Consider the following 19,167-nt stretch of genomic DNA (forward strand, 5'->3'; position numbering starts at 1 on the left):
CCTCACTCCTCACCACTACTATTAGTAGTGACACTAAGTTACTCCTCACAAACCCGCAGACCTGAGGGGTGACAAGTCTTCTGACAGGATCCTAAAGAGCCCAGCACAGGACAAGAGCGTTTGGAAGGTTTTGAAGGTAAAAGGGGAAGTGCTACTGTTACTTCATTACTGTCATGACAGTAGCAGGCATATCAGTGGGAGAAAAATTACAGAGTCCCATTAGAGACTCTACTCCCCAGTTAGGATTGATAGCAAACTGCTCTCAATCAGTTAAAACAAACTGGAGAGCCCAGCACGGACTGTTCCAGGGAGAGCACTAATGGGGGCATTAGGGAAAGCACAGAAAGCAAGCAAGGGTTAAACAGAGCCTCCAAGATCTTGATACACACATCAATAATGCCAGTGAGGGTGAGAAGGATTTTCCAATTCCCATTAACTTTTCACTCCAGGTTAAGTGCTCATGTGCAAAAGGGGAGGAATGAAAAGGAAATACTGTGGGGTTTGGGATAGTAAATGCAGGGAATTAAAGTGGAAGAGAGAGCACCCAGTTGTGACTACAGCAGTCAGGGCTGCAGGGCCGTGACCACAGGCACTCCAAGTATCTCACTAACTACAGTTTGTGATGCTGCGTTGGGGTTTGCTCCTGACATTTTGATTAGAGCAATTACCCCAGGCCAGCCAGATCTCCATGGAAAACGCCCACCACGCAGCATGACTGGTTCAACATCCAGAGATGGGAATCCCTGTTAGTGTTTAAATTGATCGTCTTGCCAGAACTGCTGAAGTCATTGCTTGTAGCTACATTCTGGGAATTAACAACTTATTTTTATCCCCTCCAAGTTATCTTGCTGACAGATATCTACAGGAAGTGAGGGATGAAGACAGTTACTACTATATTGATAAGATTTAATAAAAATCACTGTATGATTATCAATGTCAAAGTTAAGTGGTGCTATGTGGCATCATGTCCCAAAGCCCTCAATGTTCCCTAAGTGGATTCCAGTGGACACACGTGTCTCTGAAGGCAATTTGTACATTAAATCTCTCTGCAGCTTATCTACACAATCTATCCAGAGAAATATCAGAAGTGACTCATACCCAAACAAGCATCCCTTCCTTACTTCTAAGCAAAATGGAAAAACACTCTCCTTACAAGACATTAGAGCAGATAAAACAGTTCCTTCAAAGACACACAGATCTGATGCTTAATTTTCCGAATTCTACAAAGTTTAAGAAGTCAAGTAGCTGTTTAACTACTGAACATAGAATTGGTACCTGTCCAGTCCTCCCTGGAATCTGCAGTATCTCACAGCTCCTGTTCCCTAAGTTAAGGCTTACCTACGTAGGAAGGAAATTTCAAAACGCTTCATATGCCAAATCTTTCAGATGTTACTGTAGTACTGCTACTCCTACCAGAGAATTATGTTTAGTGTGCAATTAATTCAGCTTCTTGAAATACAAGGAGTACCAAGACTCCTGTGCCATAAGGGGACCATATTGCCTGCAACAAAAACATATCTTAGCACAACGCTAAATATTTCTCTCTGCATAAATCTGGAATCCCATCTCTGGGAGCTCAGCCTGGAGTGACTCAGAGCACCCCAGCACTGCAGCAGCACCCAGGGAGTGGAGTCTGACTGGGGCCACTCCGGCTGCTCCCAACAGACCTGGCCAGGCCAACACCCCAGGGTAGGGCCACAGGCCTCGACTCAGAGCCTTACAGGTGTTATGGGAAAATTTACTTTTATCCTGTCGTGTCCTACAAAGTTTGTTTAATCGACCAGCTGAAGTCCATGCTCAGCTATAGCAGTTTTCACATCTGATGTGCTCACAAAATTAATTACATTTCTGTTTATTCTCTAATTCCATGTGATTACCAGAAGTTGTATTGAGAAGCAAAATGTCACCAGTTCCCATAATCTGTTAACCACAGAGGATGTGAGCAATATTCTTGACTAAATATCCCAGGGATTTTTAATTCTCTGGGCTGGGATAAAAGCTTTCTAAATGTTGGCATGCACTGTCACTTAAACTGGAAGAAGCATCCATCTAAAAAAAGATTTAGATTAGATTACAAAGGAGTACAAGACTGTTCGATACTCTATGATCCCTGCTAGAAATGAAATCACAAAACCAAAAGCAGTTACAAAATCATAGCACTTATTTTCAGAACACAGGTAATAATTGCTTTTAAGAACCAGTTGCACACTGGGCAGTTCATCCAAACGTGCCTGCTCTGCATCTGTGCCTCAAGCTGTAAGACAATGTACAATTAGAAAAACTTCCAGCCATAATCTAGTAGTTAGAGACACCAACTTCACATTACATAAAACCTCTGCTTTTCTTTATTGGAAGTTCCCAAAATTAAAATACCACAATTGGTCAGAATTCCGTCTAAGAAACCAGTAACCTGCACTCAAATGAATTTGCTATTTTCAAAACAAATGCAGTCAGGAAAAACTCTGACTATGCTGCCCTAACAGAGCTCTGCTCCCAGCAGGAAGGAGGAATGCAGTGAGCTGGCTTTCCATGGCTTCATCCTCCACATCTGCTGTGACCTAAATTAACTTTGTGCAAGTGCTGAATGGCACAACCCCTTCATTCATGCTCAGAAAGTGCACAACAAACACAAGTCAGCTTTTTCCAAGGATTCTCAAAAAGTTGACTACAGGCAGCCTGACCTACTCAATTCCTGTCCTGAACTGTGTGGTTATAGAAAATGCAGGGTAAAAAAGTGAGAAGATACTTGCCTCATACAATAAACAGCCCAAAGACCAGATATCAGACTTAAAGTTATAGCCGTTCTCATGTATTCGCTCTGGGGACATATAGTAGGGAGTTCCCACTGCAAAAACAAACAAACCAGGGGTTATTGTCTTGCAAGTGACTGTGGAGCCTGTGTCATACAGAGAGAAACTTCATTAAAGGCTCAGGTGTAGCACAAAGACCTGATCAGACCCAAATTTATCATCACATACAGAACAGAGAATGGTGAACATTGTTGAAGATATCTTCTGCATTTCTGACATTTGAGAAATGCTTTGTTTCCCTTCCAGGCTCCCAAGAACCTTCAGAGTGTCTTGGATGGACAGAGCCATTGGAAGGGATCATCCCCTTGGTTCACCAGACTGCACTGGGTGTCATGGCTGTGACACCAGAGCAGGACTCGGGGGCCAGCACATCACTGAGTGCTCACCTGACAGGGCACAAAGTGTCACAGAGTGACATGGGGGACCTCTGACAGGTCACCAGGCCCTGCAGGGGACACACTAAGCCCAGCACCAGCCAGGAATGCAAAGCCTGTCTGAAAAAAACAAGATAATCATTCCAAACTTTAAAACCCTGCTCTGACTTGAAGTTATGTCAGAAGCTGGGGGATTTCCATGCACTTCCACAAGTCTGTATTTTATCAAAAGAAATTTACTCAGTATTTTGGACAGAAGTTACAGGAAATTATTAATAAATTCCTTACCTCAAAAAGGTTCTTTTTTAAATCCTAAATAAGTTTCAGTTGTGGTACTGAAAGTACAAGACATCCTGGCCGTCTCAACTACATCAAATAATCCTCAGATACATCATTTATTAAAACATCCAAGGACTGTATATGCTCTTTTCTCCTGCTTCCCCTGCTTGTCCATCCCCTGTCAATTTTTTTTTCCTTTTGGCACTCACTGTATCCTTCTCCTAATTAAAGACCTTTCTTCACAAGATGGCAAATGTTTAATTTGCCTGTAAAATTCAGTTTACAATTTCTCCATTTGAAATGCTGCCTGAAGACAGCTGCATGACTAATAAGCAGCTGAAGGATGGTGCTGGAAGTGGAAGAACAGGCACCACCTTCTCCAGTGTGCCTATGGAGGGATCTGCACACTGTGGGAAACAAATGAGTTCTGGGGCACAAAGCAACAGCCTTGAGAGGCAAAACCCAGGCCCTGGCACCTGCACAGGTGACCCAGCACAGAGAAGGTAATTTATTTGGACCCCCAAGATGGTTCAGTGATCAGCTGCCCTGTGTGATGAACTTAGCTCATGCTTTCAGGTCATTCCTTTAGAAATTACTTCCCTTTCAATGTGAAGAGTACCCTAATGAGAAGTTACATTTTTGCAAATGTAATATACAAATATACAAATGACAACATAGGAAAAGTAACACATGGAGATGACTTTGTTTCCATGCTCAGGAGGAGCAGGTCAGACTGGCACAGTCCCAGACCTGGCTGGGTTTCATTGCCTGTGAAAGGGGGAAACCAGAGTCCTACTAGTAGTTAGTAATTTTTACTAGACTACCCAGAGTAACTTCCCAGGACACCAGGAGCAGAAAGCACTCATTCAGAGGCTTTCTGTGGCTCTATCCCATGTGCATGCAACATCCACACGATGGACAGTACAGCTCTCCAAGTAATTCCCACACATCTGCCAGGTTTCTGTACAAGAACTGACTTGGCTGGGATAGCACTGATTCATTCTCCTGCTTAAAAATAAGCAGCTGCAGAAGAAACGGTGATTCATTCCAGGAAGTTGTGGAAGACACTTCTGGAAGTCCCCACAGGGCAGCAGTGTAAGACCCCTCCCTACCTGCAACTCTTCCTCACTGCTGCTCTGCCAGCTGTGCCAGGAGCTCCAGGAGCCTTGGAGCACAGGGCTGGCAGGAGGAGCACCGGCACCAGCCCCACTTCTGCTCCCTCTGGTCCCTGAGCTCAGCGGTGCCGGTGCCAGGGCCCCGGAGCCGCGGCTGTTCTGGCACTCAGTTATTCCAGGTCACTGCGTGGGCACCTCGGAGCAAATCACAACGTGTGGGCTCCAGGGGCAGGCCCTGCTGCCGTGGGAGCAGCTCTGCTGGGCGGCCCCACTGTCGGTTCAGATCATGCCTCCCCCGGCCGCCGTGCCAGCGGTGACAGGGCTGTGACAGGGGTTGTGGCACGGCTCAGTGCGTCACCGGCCCTGGATCGGGGCCACGGGGCTGCTCCATCCCATTAATGGCTCTGGGAGCACTCCACGCCTGAGCTCATTTTGTGGGTCCACCTTGCACATTTACCTATCATTACTGTAGTCTTGTCAGCAAATGTACAAACAAGCAGGTCTCGGCGTTTCAAAACTGATGCATTAATTTTTAAATGACTGTCATGATAAAAGACTGACAAGGCCAATTCTCTTTATGGCCTGTCCAACATTACGTGGGAATCTCTTGTAATGAGCATCTTCTAGAAAACTGCACAAGGCTTCCAGTCCAATCAGTCGGGGCTCGCCATTGCATCCCATTAGTCAATTTGACAAGAACAGTCTAATCGGAGACTATTAATCAGAAACTTTCCTCAGCATCTGCCCTGCTGAAAATACAAAATACTGCTCAGATTCAACGTTACTCACCAGGTGGTAGAGCAATACATTTGAAGTTATAAAGGTCACAAAACCATAGGGAAGATTATGGTTAAGGAAGGAGCTTCCTGCTCTACTCCTGGAAGTTGGAACCCTTCACTTGAACATCAGCCACTTCAGTGATGCCAGAGCATTCCTGCTCTCCCAGCACTGCCCATGGGCAGCTACAACAACCCTGGCATAGCTGCAACATCCAAGGTAGGGAAATCCTAATTATTCCCAGTTAAGATTAGGAAGAGAGGCAAAGGTGGCAAAGTTATTCCAGAAATGAAATTCAAATTCCATTCCTCTCACATATGCAAACATGGCTCAGCCATGAGCAAAGCTTCCTGTGAAACTCATCCCTAGCTGCTCCTGTGCAAAACCACGAGAAATCTGATTTATACTTTTAGGAGGCTCTCTCAGTCTCATTCACTGCGTTTGATGCAACCCAGACAAGCCTTGCACAGCAGAGGCTCTCCCACACTTTTACACAGACTGCATTAGACTGACAGCGCAGAGTATTTCCAGATATTTTTATAGGCTGTGTACATTGAGGCTTTTTGAATGCCTCCATGAAAAACAAAAAACTGCCCAGTTTTTCAAATAGTAATAAAGTTTTCCCAGAACTATTAGCTTAGCTTTAACATGAACAACACTAGTGCATGTTCCATGAACACACACAGAGCTGAGAAAAATTCCTGAGCATGCTTTAGTGCTACCTGGTGATGCAAAGACAGCAGGGAAGCAATTCTGCTGGAAAATGAGAGTCTGGATTTCTCACCTGGTTCACCCTCTCCATCCACACTTGTAGGTTACAAGAAAAATGTACAGCACTATTTAAAAGGAGTTGAGGTCTCAAGTATCCCTTTCTAAACTTTTGCATTCTTTCAGGTGTATTTCCAACAAGGCAGCTCAGGTCTTTTCCCAGGAGAATTTGGGAACTAGCTGAGGTTAAACTGTGGTCAAACACACTCAAATAGACTTTAAATTCCTTCAAATCTCAGTGTGAGGTGCCCCCCCCCAAATTTTCATGATAGAAACAAAACCAAAAAAGCAGATGAAATCTATTTACTCTTAAAAAACCCCAATATTTTGTGCATAATATTGCAGCTGTTGTTACAAGGCCTGCTGCCCTAAGCTCTCTATTTTTTCTTCATTATTATTATTGAATCACACAACCCTACCAAACTCAAGTTTAGTTCAGTAGTTGGGTTGGGTTTTTTGGTTGGCTGGTTGGGTTTTTCACATGTAAATAGTACAATCTACCTGCAGCAATTCTGCATCTCTCTTTTCTTCCACAAATACTATGCAAACCAAAAGGCCAGAACTCCAAACACACACAATATTGGCTGGTGATGTTTTCAGTGGATTTCTTGTGTCCATTTTTTCTTACCAAGTCCTGATTACCAGCTCCTCCAAGCCCAGGGATTTTGTTTCAGATAGCAAACTGGCTTGGCAAGCAAAAGAAAGAAAAAAAGGCAGACAAATGGTCCATTTATTGAAGAGCTCTTCAGTTCCTTGCTGTTCACCCTCACATCCAAGCAGGAACCAGAAGGAACGTGTAACCCCGTGTACTCCAATCCAGGGCTATTGGCACGTTCTAAACTGGGAAGATTTTGACTTATGTGAATCTCCCGAAAGGAAAATCTGCTCCAAGTATATTCTTGTCCAAGAATAAATAATAAATCATCTGCTCCAAAACAAGACTGTTCTGTGTAAAATTGGTTTCTTTTGGGGTTTGGTTGGTTGTTTTTCTTATTCCTCTTGTTTCCTCAAAATGTAAAGCCAGTCAGAAGCTCTGGATAATGCCAAGTTTATTTGGCTAAAAACAGACATTATACCAGTTGTCAAAAAAGTTATCCATTGTAATATTAATGGAAATTCTCTGTATTTATTAGAGCTCCTATTAAAACAAGATCTACCAGCTTAATGTTAAGTTTACCAAAGTCCGAAATTAGGGAAGGATGGTGAACCACCATGTTGTAACAAGTAGTAAAAGTCACCTTAGCTATGCCCAGTACCTTTAAAACATGAATTTGCTGGTAAGGCTCGTATGGGAGGAGCTCTTCCCTATGGAAAAGTATCTCCTGTCTTCTCTCCAGGGAGAAGAGGCAGTGGCAGTTGAGGGGGTGCCCTCTAAACTCCCGCAGCCCCAGCTGGTTCCTGCTGCCTCTCCCAGCACCACGGGAGGCTGGAGGTGTCCATGCTGCCCCTCTGGCAGGTGTGCCTGTGGAGGTTTTCCAGGGGCCAGGGCTTTCCCTGCCCCAAGGTCTCCCGCTGCCCCGGCGCCGCTCCCAGCTCCCGCCGGCGCTCAAAGCACGGTGCTCGCCGGCATCTCACGAGCTGTGTACAGGCAAATCTTTCATTTTTCTTTCATTACCCCGGCATGTACTGTCACTTAATTTTTATGTATGCAATCCTTCCTGACAAATATGATCTGCTGCCTGGTAATTCATCTGACGTTCATTCTGTTCCTTGCTCTAATTACGGCTCCGTTCCCACCGCCGCGGCGGGCGCTGCCGAGCCCCTGCTACACCTGTCAGCCGGGTCGGGACTGCCTGATGCCCTTTCATGCCAGTCTGCTGCTAGCAAATACAACCAAAGGGAGAAATGAGATGAATATATTTGCATAAGCCGCACATTCAATTCATGGGTCAGCAGCCAGAGAAATGATGGTTCAGGGCGGTTGCCGGGGCAACGCAGCACCACGAAGTGCCCGCGCTCGGCGTCGCAGCCCAGCCCGCACGGGTGCCCCGCTCTGGTGTGGGGTGTTCGTCCCTCACAGCTCCTTCAACAAATGTCTTAATTAAACCAAACCCAAGATCAGTCGATTTCCTGCTGCTACAAAACCTCTGTCTCTGGCAAATTATCAAAAACATAGAAAGAAGCTTCACATCTGCATATTTTTTGATTGTTAAAAATATTCTTTTTCACTTGGATCCAAGAACCGCTGGAAATGGTGATGTGTCCATCCCTCCCACAACACCTCCAGTCTCACTCACTGCTGCTCCCTCAGTGTCCTGCACCTCTCACCTGTTTGCAGGACACCGGTGATGTGAGGAAGGGCAGGGTTTGTGCACCGGCCGCTGAGCTCTTCCTACTCCAGCTTTCTCAATTAAGAGAGAGCAGCCCTGGTAAAGGTCACAAGCTTGGCTTACATGTGCAGCCAGCTTCCAAGCCCCAATTTATTCTTATTAATATAATAAGTGCAGCAGTCAAACTGGATAAGATCATATAATTAGACGTGATCATATTTTGGCCTGTTCAGATGATGTGATTGTAACTTCCTGTGAAGAAGATTTATTTTCATCTATTAAGTACGGTGGAGATATATCCTAGGACAGCTCTTGATACAAAGGGAAATCTATTTTATGAAAGTAAACTATAGAAATGCCTCCTATTTTTTAAGCACACTCAAAACAAGGCAGGTATTTTCCTTCCTTGTGCACTGAGAAACCCGGTGCTGTTGGCCAGTATTAGCAATGAAATTTGTTCACATCTAAGAAAGGATTCAGCAAGACACACTCAGTGGAGGGAATTGCACGAACACGAATAGTGAAACAAATATTGTGTGTTCCAAAGTCAACTGAGAGACATTAGTGTAAAAGAGCCTAAATACTGCACCAAAAGCCAAAGTTCCTTCACTGCTGTAATACAGAAGCACCTTTGGGACTCAAAAAATTCAGACCCATTAATAAAAATGGAAAATCAGCCACCTCTCAAGAGGTCACAGACACAATTATGAAATACTTTATACTGTAAGACTTAAAGAATGAACTGCATAACTGTGCAATTTTTTACTGCACTGGAATTAATGTTAACAGTAAAAATGAGGAAGACAACCTTGAGATATGTGGAAGATATGAAGAGAAGATGGATGTTTAAAGCATAAGCCAGATTTCAAGTGAAGTCCCTTTTTGGAACAGATGAGCCATGAGGGCTCACCCACCTCGAGCAGTCACAGCCCCAGTCAGGGCAGAGCCCTGATAAGCAGCTGCTGTGAAAGGTATTGGGGGTAACATTGAATTCCAGCAAGCACAGTGCAGGCAAACGTGGAAAAGCTGCCTTTGTTACATTTACTGTAAAACACACACCAGGCCAGGCCTTCCAGAAAAAAATAACAAATGGATTTTAAAACAGAAGACACTTACTAATGCCTTCAAAGAGCATTTAAAACACCCACGGCTGGAAATGCAGTCCCCATCCCCTGACTCCCACTCGTGTCACCGTGGGAGGACGGACACCCTGCGTTTGAACATCAGAGCTGACCGTGCACGCCAGGCCCTGCTTAACGAGTACCAGCTTACCTAAGGAATGTGCTGCGGTGGTTTTAGAACTAAAAAACCGGCCTAATCCAAGATCTCCCAGCTTCACCACCCCTGTGGCTGTTATAAACACGTTGGCTGGTTTTATGTCTGCAAGAAGAAAAAGGTAAAAGGTCAAAGCCACAAAAGGTTATTTGGTTCTAATGCTGCAATAGAAGCATCGCCTGGAGCGCTCGCGGTACAAAGAGGCTCGAGCAGAACCGTGCTTCTTTGGAGCTTTGATAGGCTCAATCTTCCAAGGCTTCGAGCTCTGCACAGACACAAAAATCAGAGTGTACTTCCCAGCACACAAGAAATACCAATGAGGGAAAATGTAGGAAACAGCTCAACAGAACAGAGGCAACCTCTTTAACTGCTGGAAATCAAAGAAATGAGCCCAGTTCTCCTTGGGAATGATCACTTTCCACAGGAAACTGCACTGCCCACCACCATCCCCTCATGCAAAGGGTAATTACTGTTCCACATATACATAAATTCCAGGCTCTACACAGCCTAGTTGGTTCATGGAGGGTAGAAATCACTACAAGCCCAGTTTCCCAAGCAGTCATATCAGGACTGAGTTAGAGGCTCTTTCCTCATGTTAGAGCAGTCTCAACCTGAGAGGCTCCACATTTCAGTCACCAATCACAGACCTAATTCAGGTACAATTGATACACTGCATCAGGGGATGCATAATGAAGCAAAAATGACATCACACTGCTGAAAAATATAGTGAAGAATTCCCTCCTTCAAAGGAGCAAGGAAATAACAAGCAGCTGAGATGGGTGTTGGTGTCTTTGGGGAAATTTGCATTTCCTGAGTCCAGTCCTTCCCAAAGCACTTCACTGATGCTGAAAGCAAGAGTGTAATTTTTGGATAGAGCTCAAATTTATAAGATGTTCTGAGACAAGAGACTGAAAAATAATTAATGAAAATAGAGAACAGGTTATGAGAGTGTGGGACATATTTGTATTAATTTTTCAGAAAAGCCTGCAAGACAGGAAAACTCTTCTCAACTCTCTAAGGTCACAGCTAATATAACGAAGACTATTTCTTGGAGTTCACTGTATCCAGGAGTCTCAGCATTTTATTTCTGACACTTTTCTAATGGCAAGTTTGACACTTCTACTTAATATCAGTGTCTGGAATACAAAGCAGCTCATCTTCCTAATACCACACTCACTTTGGCCTGAATGCTTTAACAATGAGGCAGAGACAGAAGGAGAAATCCATCTTGCAGGCTCCAGCCTCTCTAAACATGCATTGGCTGAACATCAGCATAATTGTTTTTGAATGTAGGCGCTTACTAATTGGAACATTATATTATTATTCAGTGAAAAGAGACTGAATTAATGTTACCTCTGTGCATCACCCTGCGGGAGTGCATGTGTTCCACTGCACTGCATAACTGCACAAAATATTTCCACACCGTCCTTTCTGGGATTAACCGTTTCTGCTTTTTAAAATACTGTGGGAGGAAATAAATAAAAGATCAGTGAAAAAGCAACATATTTGACTCGTTCCTGGAATTGTGTTAGTCAGCTGCAGGTTGCTCATGTCTTCCAGATCTGCAGCTGTATGACTTTTCTTCTGATTAGCTTTTAACTCCTCCTCTCTGTGTGGAAACTTCGTTGCAGTTCACTAATTAACAACTATTATGAAAAATATGCTTAAATAGGTTTGACATTTTTGAATGGACACAATTATGATTAGCATTAATCTCCTTAATTACCTTGCAAAACATATTTAATGCCTCAAAACAACAAATGTCTCAAATATTTTGCCTTAAGAAACAAAAGACCATTAAAAACCCCCTTGTAAACATTCATTATTGCATCGTCCACTAACAAGGATAAGGAAATCTGTTTCCCTTTTTTAAAAGACGGCCAGAACATCAATAAAGTATCCATGTTTCTTCTGTGATCAGGTAGAATAATATATTCTATTTCATGCATAATGGGAACACTAAATGAACTGCACTCTGTAGTGAGACTGAGACACTCCTGATCAGCTGGGTGTGTTTAGGCAGCGCCAAGCGCAGCCGGGTCCAGGTTCCAGGGACCTCTGAATGCCCCAAAGCTCTCAGAATAATGGGAAGCATAAAGCACCACCACAGAGTGCAGCATGGCCCTGGCTCCCTGCAATACTGGAGTCTTCTTCAACCCACTACAGGAATAAAGAACCAGCTGCACACTTCAGTGAAGGCCAAACATTACAGACCTTCAGCTGCTCTCCTTCCTTTTCAGGAGGGCACACCAGCCGTGTCTGGCACCCCACCCAGGCATCCCAAAACTGCAGGGCTCGGATTGTTGGTCCCTGGCTTCTCACTGAGCCAGCTCCACAGCCAGAGCATTAACAAGATACACTTATAACACTTCCAGAGGTTTCCCATTGCTCCTCTTGCCCTGCCACACAGGCTGTCACTGGGAGCGCCGCACACCCTCCTGCCTCACCACAGCTGCACTTCCTCTGCTGCACACCCGTGAGAATTCCCAGCTGCAGCAGGAATAAAGGAAGGGAATGGCTTGCTGCCCCTTTCTGCATCTCATGCTTTCCCCTCTCATCAGTGACATCTGATGTCCGTTGCCACATTCTCTATTTTATGTGAAATGCTGTTACCAGTTCGTGTTTGACTCAAGCAATGGCAAATTTTCTTTTGCAGATCATCTGTGAAGGGGCACGACTGTGCAATTCCCCAGGCAGCAAATCTGACAGATTGCAACAGTCTCAACCCAAAACTCGGGAGAGAGCACAGAGGAATTACAGAGGGTGAGGGAAAAAGTGTTATATACACAATAAAATTATTTAATTCTCGTTAAAATACTTAAGAGTGGATATGCAAGACCACAAGTGATAATTTTCTAAATGTCATGTCCAATAAGGTTCGCCTGACATTTACAAGGAAGTCCCAACTCTCCAGTGGGTTTTCCTGCAGCTCTACATTTCTCATAAATAATGCAGGCACCGGGGCGTGACAGAGACAGGCCCTGGGTTTATCACCCTCACACCTTCCGAGGGTTGTCACCACTGTTCCACTGAAAATCCGCGCAGGAGCTTCAGCTCCCGGGGAGGGGAGAGAGTGACACAGAGGGGCTGGTGAGGAAACTCCCCTGCTGCAGTGGAGCTGCATTTAGGAGGAAGCTTTTGTTCCCTCTTGGGTTTAGGGCTTGGTTTTGTTTTTTTTTTAACCTCTGTTAAAAAAAACCCCAAAAACTGAATTTCCAGATTTGCACCAATCAAAAAACTTCATTTATAAGACTTTGAAAAAAAACAAATGCATTTTCTTCATGCCTGAAATACAGAGGGAACACAGAGCTGGTGCACTGGAAGCCAGCACAGTCCAGCGCTGGGCAAGGCACCAATCTAAGAATCTACCAGTTATGTTTTGGAAAATGCAACTCTTATTATAATGACATAGAAAGTAATTTTAAAACATTAAATAGCCAACCCCGATAAGCAAATGAACATATTTGTCAGTATTTTAAACTGAAAACTACAGAAGACCAAAAAATATAAATATTTCATATAATGAAATCTCACAATTTTGTAGGTAAAACTTTTGTAAGCTAAGATTGTAAACTCAAGCAGAGCCCTTGCACAGTCCAGGATGTCTCACACACCCCTAACCCCTGTTCTCACAGTCCTTGGGTTTTTTCCGTCTTCAACCACAACCACAAAAAGCCTGAGATGAGCTGCAAGTTTCCCAGGAAATGGTGGGAAAAGAGCAAAATCCAGCAGAAGCCCCAAGGAAACAGGGAGGACAAAGGCAGAGCTGCTGCATGGGCAGAGGGAGCAGCTGAGCCCCCCAGCTCCCCGAGGCTGCAGCTCCTGGGCTGGGGCAGATCCCCCTTCCCTCCTCGAGTGAGGCTGGACCTGGGGATCTGGGGCTCTCCCCAGGAGTGACTCTGCCAACTGCCTGCTCCCAGCACTCGCCCAGGGCCTCTCCTGTGAGACGAAGCAGATTCTCCTGGATCCTGTAAATTTAGCCATTGACTATGGACTGAATGGGTAACTTGTTTGACAGCCTTTGGCCTAGTGCCTCATAGCTCTGCTGGCAAAGAAAACAAATCTGTTAATAAGATATTTTAACTGTGACAAGGAGGAAGAGAACTTTCCAAACATTCATTTATGATAATTACAGAAAAATGATGGCAAAAACCAGGTAAAACATGGAGAGAAGGTTGAGAGTGCTAACAAACATGATATAACACATCTGTTCTCACAAGGGATGTATGCCTAAAGATTAACATGTCAAAGAAAATATAAAAGCAGGTGGTAACAGCTTAACTAAAGCTGGTTTGCAGCAATACAAGTATTCCTAAGAGCAACATAAAAGAAGAACAAGTACTTGAAACATTTTCTCAAACCCAAATCCCCATTGCAAAGAAAGTCAATACACTTCCTTGAATGTCTTCAGAGTGGCAGACAGGCAATGTGAATAGTGAATCCAACAGTAATTAAATGTCCCCATCAATCACAGACTGAGTAAATCAACTTCGCAAATAACACACGTGTCCCACCAGATCACAGACACTTGCTCCCCTCTGCAGCAGTGACCAGAAGCTCAGGGTATGGCCTGGGATATTCAAAATGCCACCAGACACTTTGATTCAGATCTGAAGGCAACCTGGGGGTGTGCAAAACTGCAAGAGGAGATAAAAAGTGCTTCTAACCCATCTGTGCTCACCCCACTGCTTTGGGTCTGCCTAATCCTAGTAGTCTGCAGCACCTCCAGGACGGACACATCCTTACCTTAATCATCTGGGAGAGATCCCCAGCATCAGCCAGCTCCAGCACAATGTTGAGTTCGTTGTCTTCAATAAAAGAATCCAAATACTTAATTATATTGGGGTGGTTCAGTTGCTGCAGAGGGAGGGAATGCAAGAGGAACAGTTACAACGTGGTCATGACAACTCCCAGACACAACACCTGCACCTCCTGTGACCCACGTGCAAAACGTTCACAGTCGGTGCACCCACAGCCTGGGCCGAGCTGCTACAGACAAAATCCTGTGAGAAACAGCATTTCTCACAGGCACAGCACCCTGGAAATGTCCTTAGCAAAGAGCAATTCCACCCGAACAGAGTGAAACAACCTCTTCTATCGGAAACTTGCAAAACATTTAAAAGCAATTTCCTGAAGGAATTATTGTTAAGCAATAACTGATTTTTTCCCCCCATTAAAAAGAAACAAAGCCCCAACTGTTGGTTACAGTACTCAAGGTCTCTTTGCCCCTTAAAAGAACAACAAAACTAAATTACAACTTTGATGGAGGAAAGTAACACACAAATTGCACGTGACACTTTATTATCTGATTATTTATGCTGGCTTCCGCACTAATTCCTTTCTTTCATTTCAGTATAGCTCATTCTTATATTCACTACTGATGCTTGAATTTTTTTTTTACTAGAACCCAAAAGTACCACAGATCCTCTTTCTGAATGTAAACTTTGGCATTACTTTTCTCCATGACTATTGAGCAACTGGCTCATGTTTATCCTTCCCTGCAGCCTACAGAGTCAGGCTACAACTGCATGAATTTGAACAGAAATCCCTAAAATCACAGGCACAGAAGTAATTATTTAATACTTTTAGAATGAAATTTGACTAGTTAAACTAAATTTTTAGCCTTCTGCAATCTGTTGCACTTACTAAAAATAGATATTTAAAGTGCAACACATCTATGTTTTTAATCAACAATTTAAAATAAACTACCAAGGCATTAAAAATCACTAGTTGCTTTAATCACTTAAACACACTCTGGTTTCACAGCCTTTATCTAAATGATCATTTTTCATGTGTGATATTTATACACACACATACGTAACATGTACAGGCAAAACTGCTTTCCCCTTTACAGTGTAAGCTTTATTTGCCAACCCGAAAACAATTTTTTTCACAAAATAAAACCAATCCAAAAAAAAGAAAAAGAAAAAGAAAGAAAAAAGTCATCATAAAAATTCTTACCTTCAAGAGGTCAATTTCTTTAATGCAGTCTTGCCTTGCCTTAGCATCCATCATTTCAAAAATCTTCAAAGACAAAAACATTGGAGATAAAAATGAAGCAACAAAAAAAAGTACTTTATACTTTAACAAGCAGTTGGTGTTTCCTTCCCCAATTTGTACATGCTCTACTGTAATGAGTATTCACACAATCCTCAGATCAAAGAAAGATCAATGTTTTCTTTATTTTGAAACCACTACAGGGATAATGTTGGGGTAAAACTAATTTTAAAACCCATAGGCAATATTCTAAGCAGCACAAAAAATAAAGATACAAGTTTGTGAATTTGCTGCTGTGATTTTCATTGATTTAGTTATTATTAATTTCATATAGTAAATAAAAGACAGAATGTTCACTTTTCTCTTTTAAATAGATATAGCTTCCACTGATTTCTCTGTAATAATTAACAATAACATTAAGCATTAATATTCATTCCACAGTAATCAGCAAGTCACTAGAAATGAGAGTTTGGAGGATCTGTTGAAGGATTAAAGGCAAATTTCTTCAAACAAAATGCTGTTCTGAATACTGCCCAATACTTTCAGCCAAGTTTAAAAAATCTACACTTCTGGCATCCAAGTTTTCAAAAATTCTTCTCAAACTCCACCAGCAAGCTCCAGCCTGTTTCCCTTCCGTGTTCCTGTGGTTCAGCTGTGCTGGGATGGCATCTCCTCATGGCACCAGCACAGCCCCAGGGCCTCACTGTTTCACACATTTAGTAACAGTTTGGTGAACCCTTTTCTTAAAGTGAAAGGTGAAATTTAAAATAAATATGAAATGGCAATACTGCTAGGTAATTCTGATTTGGACACAGGAGCCCACTGCAAGGCGATGAGGGACGAAGAGCCTGGAGGGCAGAGTTATCTGCCTCCAGGTCATCTGGCAGGCCCTTGAAACATTCCCATTCTGCTCTCAAAGCAGGAGACTCTGCACTGAAATGCTCACCTGGACTTTCTTCAGTGCCACAGGTTTCCTGTCCAGGAGACAAGTTGCTCTGTAAACTTCGCTGAATTGGCCTCGTCCGATCTTTTTCTCGATCTGAAAATCTGCCAAGGTGCAGCGATACGGGTACGACGTTAAATGTCTCTGTCAAAGGAAAGGCAGTCAGGGACCCGAAAGAGCCACTCAGCCCCTCCTGCTCTCACTGCTTGTGGACAAGGGTTTCACCTCGGCTGATGAGAATGGAGAACAGCCCGACCACAAATGCATGAATTCCTTGCAGATGCAGCAGTAACATAGGCTGGAGGAAGCCAAATGACTTCTCTAAAAAGGGAATTAAAGTCTTGCCTTCCGTGTAAGTAACTAATTAGTCCCAAACTGCTCTCCCTCGTTGCACAGCCTCTCATCAGCTCTGCCTGCCTGTGTCACCTGGGAGACGCCGATGCTGCAGCCAAGCAGTCCCAGGTAAACACCCAGGCAGGCAGGGAGACACAGCCTAATGAGGAGCACGGACTCCATGGACTGCAACTGCTCCCAGGAGCCCTTCCGGTCTCCTCTGTAATTAGCACGGCTGCCAAACAATGTTTAAAAAAGAAATTATGAAAATTAATTACTCAAAGTTACCACACGTGCCAAGTAGAACATTTTCAAGTTTCAGCATCTTGAGCCATTTCAGAGTATGCATCAAATACCACAGAAAAAGAAGTTCCCAGCAGAGGCTGCAGGTGGGGAAGGGCTTCCAGGGATGAGCCATCACCTACAGCCCAACCTGGAGCAGCCACGCCCAGCACAAGGGGCCCGGGAGGGCTGCATGTTTGAAGGAAAGACTATTGCTACCACTGTTGCTTCCTAATGCAGCAGGAGAGGGCCGGAATTGAGACTTAAAATGCAGGAAAAGCTTTCAGTCCAGCATTAGGACCTGCAGCTATTTCTGAAGGCAAGTCCCACAGAAAGAGGAAGGTAATTTCTCCAAGTGCTTCCTTCAAGCAGCTCAGGGCATGGTTCCCTTTAAGAACTCCTCAGTCTCCCCTACACTCTGGAGTAAGTCACCAGCTATTAACTGCAATCAAAGTTTGGGTCAGCTCTCAGTGCTCATGCTGTGCTTGGAATTATGCTGCATTCACAGAGATTAAAAAAAAACAAACCAAAACTGAAGTCCAAAGATTCATTTCTCCAAGTCTGGCAGTGTACACTATGCAATAAACTGGGAGCATCCTTTCAGTGATGAGGGAACAGGTATCCTACAGGTTATCAGATAAAGGGCAGAAGGCTAAAATTGCTTTGCTTTTTTGTTTACATAAGTCCTCCTCTAAGTTACTAAATTATCACCAGAGTAAGGCAACACAGGATGAAAGCAGACAAGCAAATATTCCAATTAATCAGCCCCTGCAGCCTTCTCAGTTTAAACTGGTTGCAACCTCTCCTTGCAGGGAATCTGATAAACAGAACCACTCCTCAATACCTGTCACAGTGGATACTCAGCTCATTCCAGGCAGTGTAACAAACATCAGCTCCCCTGCACTGTTTGCATGGCAGAGCCAGCAGAGTCCGCACACAGGGATTTTGTCCCATTTTCCTGGTTCCCACCAGGAACATCTCCACTTCCCAACTGTTTTACACATGAGCTGCTAAGCGAGTTCCTTGACCTGTACAGACAAACCACTTTCCCCAGACAAAACAAAGGTGTCAGCACATAAACCTACAAAGCACTTTTTCCTAACTTAAAAATAGAAAGGAATCACAGCATTTCCTTTACCATGTCCATGTGCCTCCTGAGCTGTTCTTGAGCAGTAAGAAAGTCTGAGCAAAAGCTTTTTTAACTTGTAGTTACCATTCACAGTAGAAGCAGCACTTCTTAGAACATTTCACGAGGCAACTACTACAAAACTTTATTTTTCAGAAAGAAATCCACACTGAAATCAAGGAGTTTCCACTTGCCCTTCTTAAATTGTTGTGTGTGTTTACACCAAGAGTGCTTAAGTGTAAAACAATGTTTCAAGCATGTGCCAAGAAATACCTACCAACTTCTGAACTTGAAAACATAAATAAACATTAGGCAAGTGAGAGGAATGTGTCCCAGCCCCTTTGCCACAGGGAGCCCGGGAGCTGCTGGTGCTGGGGGTGATGCTGCCCATGCCTGGACACCTCTGCTGATGTGTTCTGGCACCGCCAGGACTGCAGCTGCACATTTACATATGCAATGACCTAGATTTGCATGGGCTATCACAACCTATCAGACCTAATTAAAGTAACAGAGCTTTCAGAGAGGGCAGGAGATGTTTGATTACGGAACAAACCAGGAATCATCCTCAGGTGAGGCCAAACTGTACCAGAAAGCTCCCTATTGATCACAGGCTACTTTCCCTTATGTTCAAACTTAACCTTCTCTTGCTGTACTTGAATGTAAGCAGGAAGCTCTGCTAAGTACTGCTAGCACACAGAACACCTAGGAAATATCTGCCTTCTCAGAATAACCCCCTCTAGTCTGACCTTACACACATTTCACTTATTTCATGACTTTTGACATGGGGGACTCCACTGTCTTCAAGTCCTTCCACAATT

General features: G+C 43.8%; 1 protein-coding gene across 2 annotated transcripts in view; it reads right to left on the reverse strand.

Annotated features, from left to right (window-relative positions):
- Positions 1 to 19,167, reverse strand: part of NEK6 (NIMA related kinase 6) — a 47,185-nt gene that overhangs the window by 6,142 nt on the left and 21,876 nt on the right. For both annotated transcript variants that reach the window (XM_039561428.1, XM_039561427.1), the window contains exons 3-8: positions 16,612 to 16,752; positions 15,630 to 15,692; positions 14,415 to 14,525; positions 11,022 to 11,130; positions 9,666 to 9,773; positions 2,751 to 2,845 (exon numbers count right to left, since the gene is read on the reverse strand). In XM_039561428.1, coding sequence (XP_039417362.1) covers positions 2,751 to 2,845; positions 9,666 to 9,773; positions 11,022 to 11,130; positions 14,415 to 14,525; positions 15,630 to 15,692; positions 16,612 to 16,752 — 627 coding nt within the window. The remainder of the gene's footprint in view (positions 1 to 2,750; positions 2,846 to 9,665; positions 9,774 to 11,021; positions 11,131 to 14,414; positions 14,526 to 15,629; positions 15,693 to 16,611; positions 16,753 to 19,167) is intronic.

This window comes from Corvus cornix, chromosome 17, assembly GCF_000738735.6.
Source record: "Corvus cornix cornix isolate S_Up_H32 chromosome 17, ASM73873v5, whole genome shotgun sequence".
Taxonomy (NCBI): Eukaryota; Metazoa; Chordata; class Aves; order Passeriformes; family Corvidae; genus Corvus; species Corvus cornix.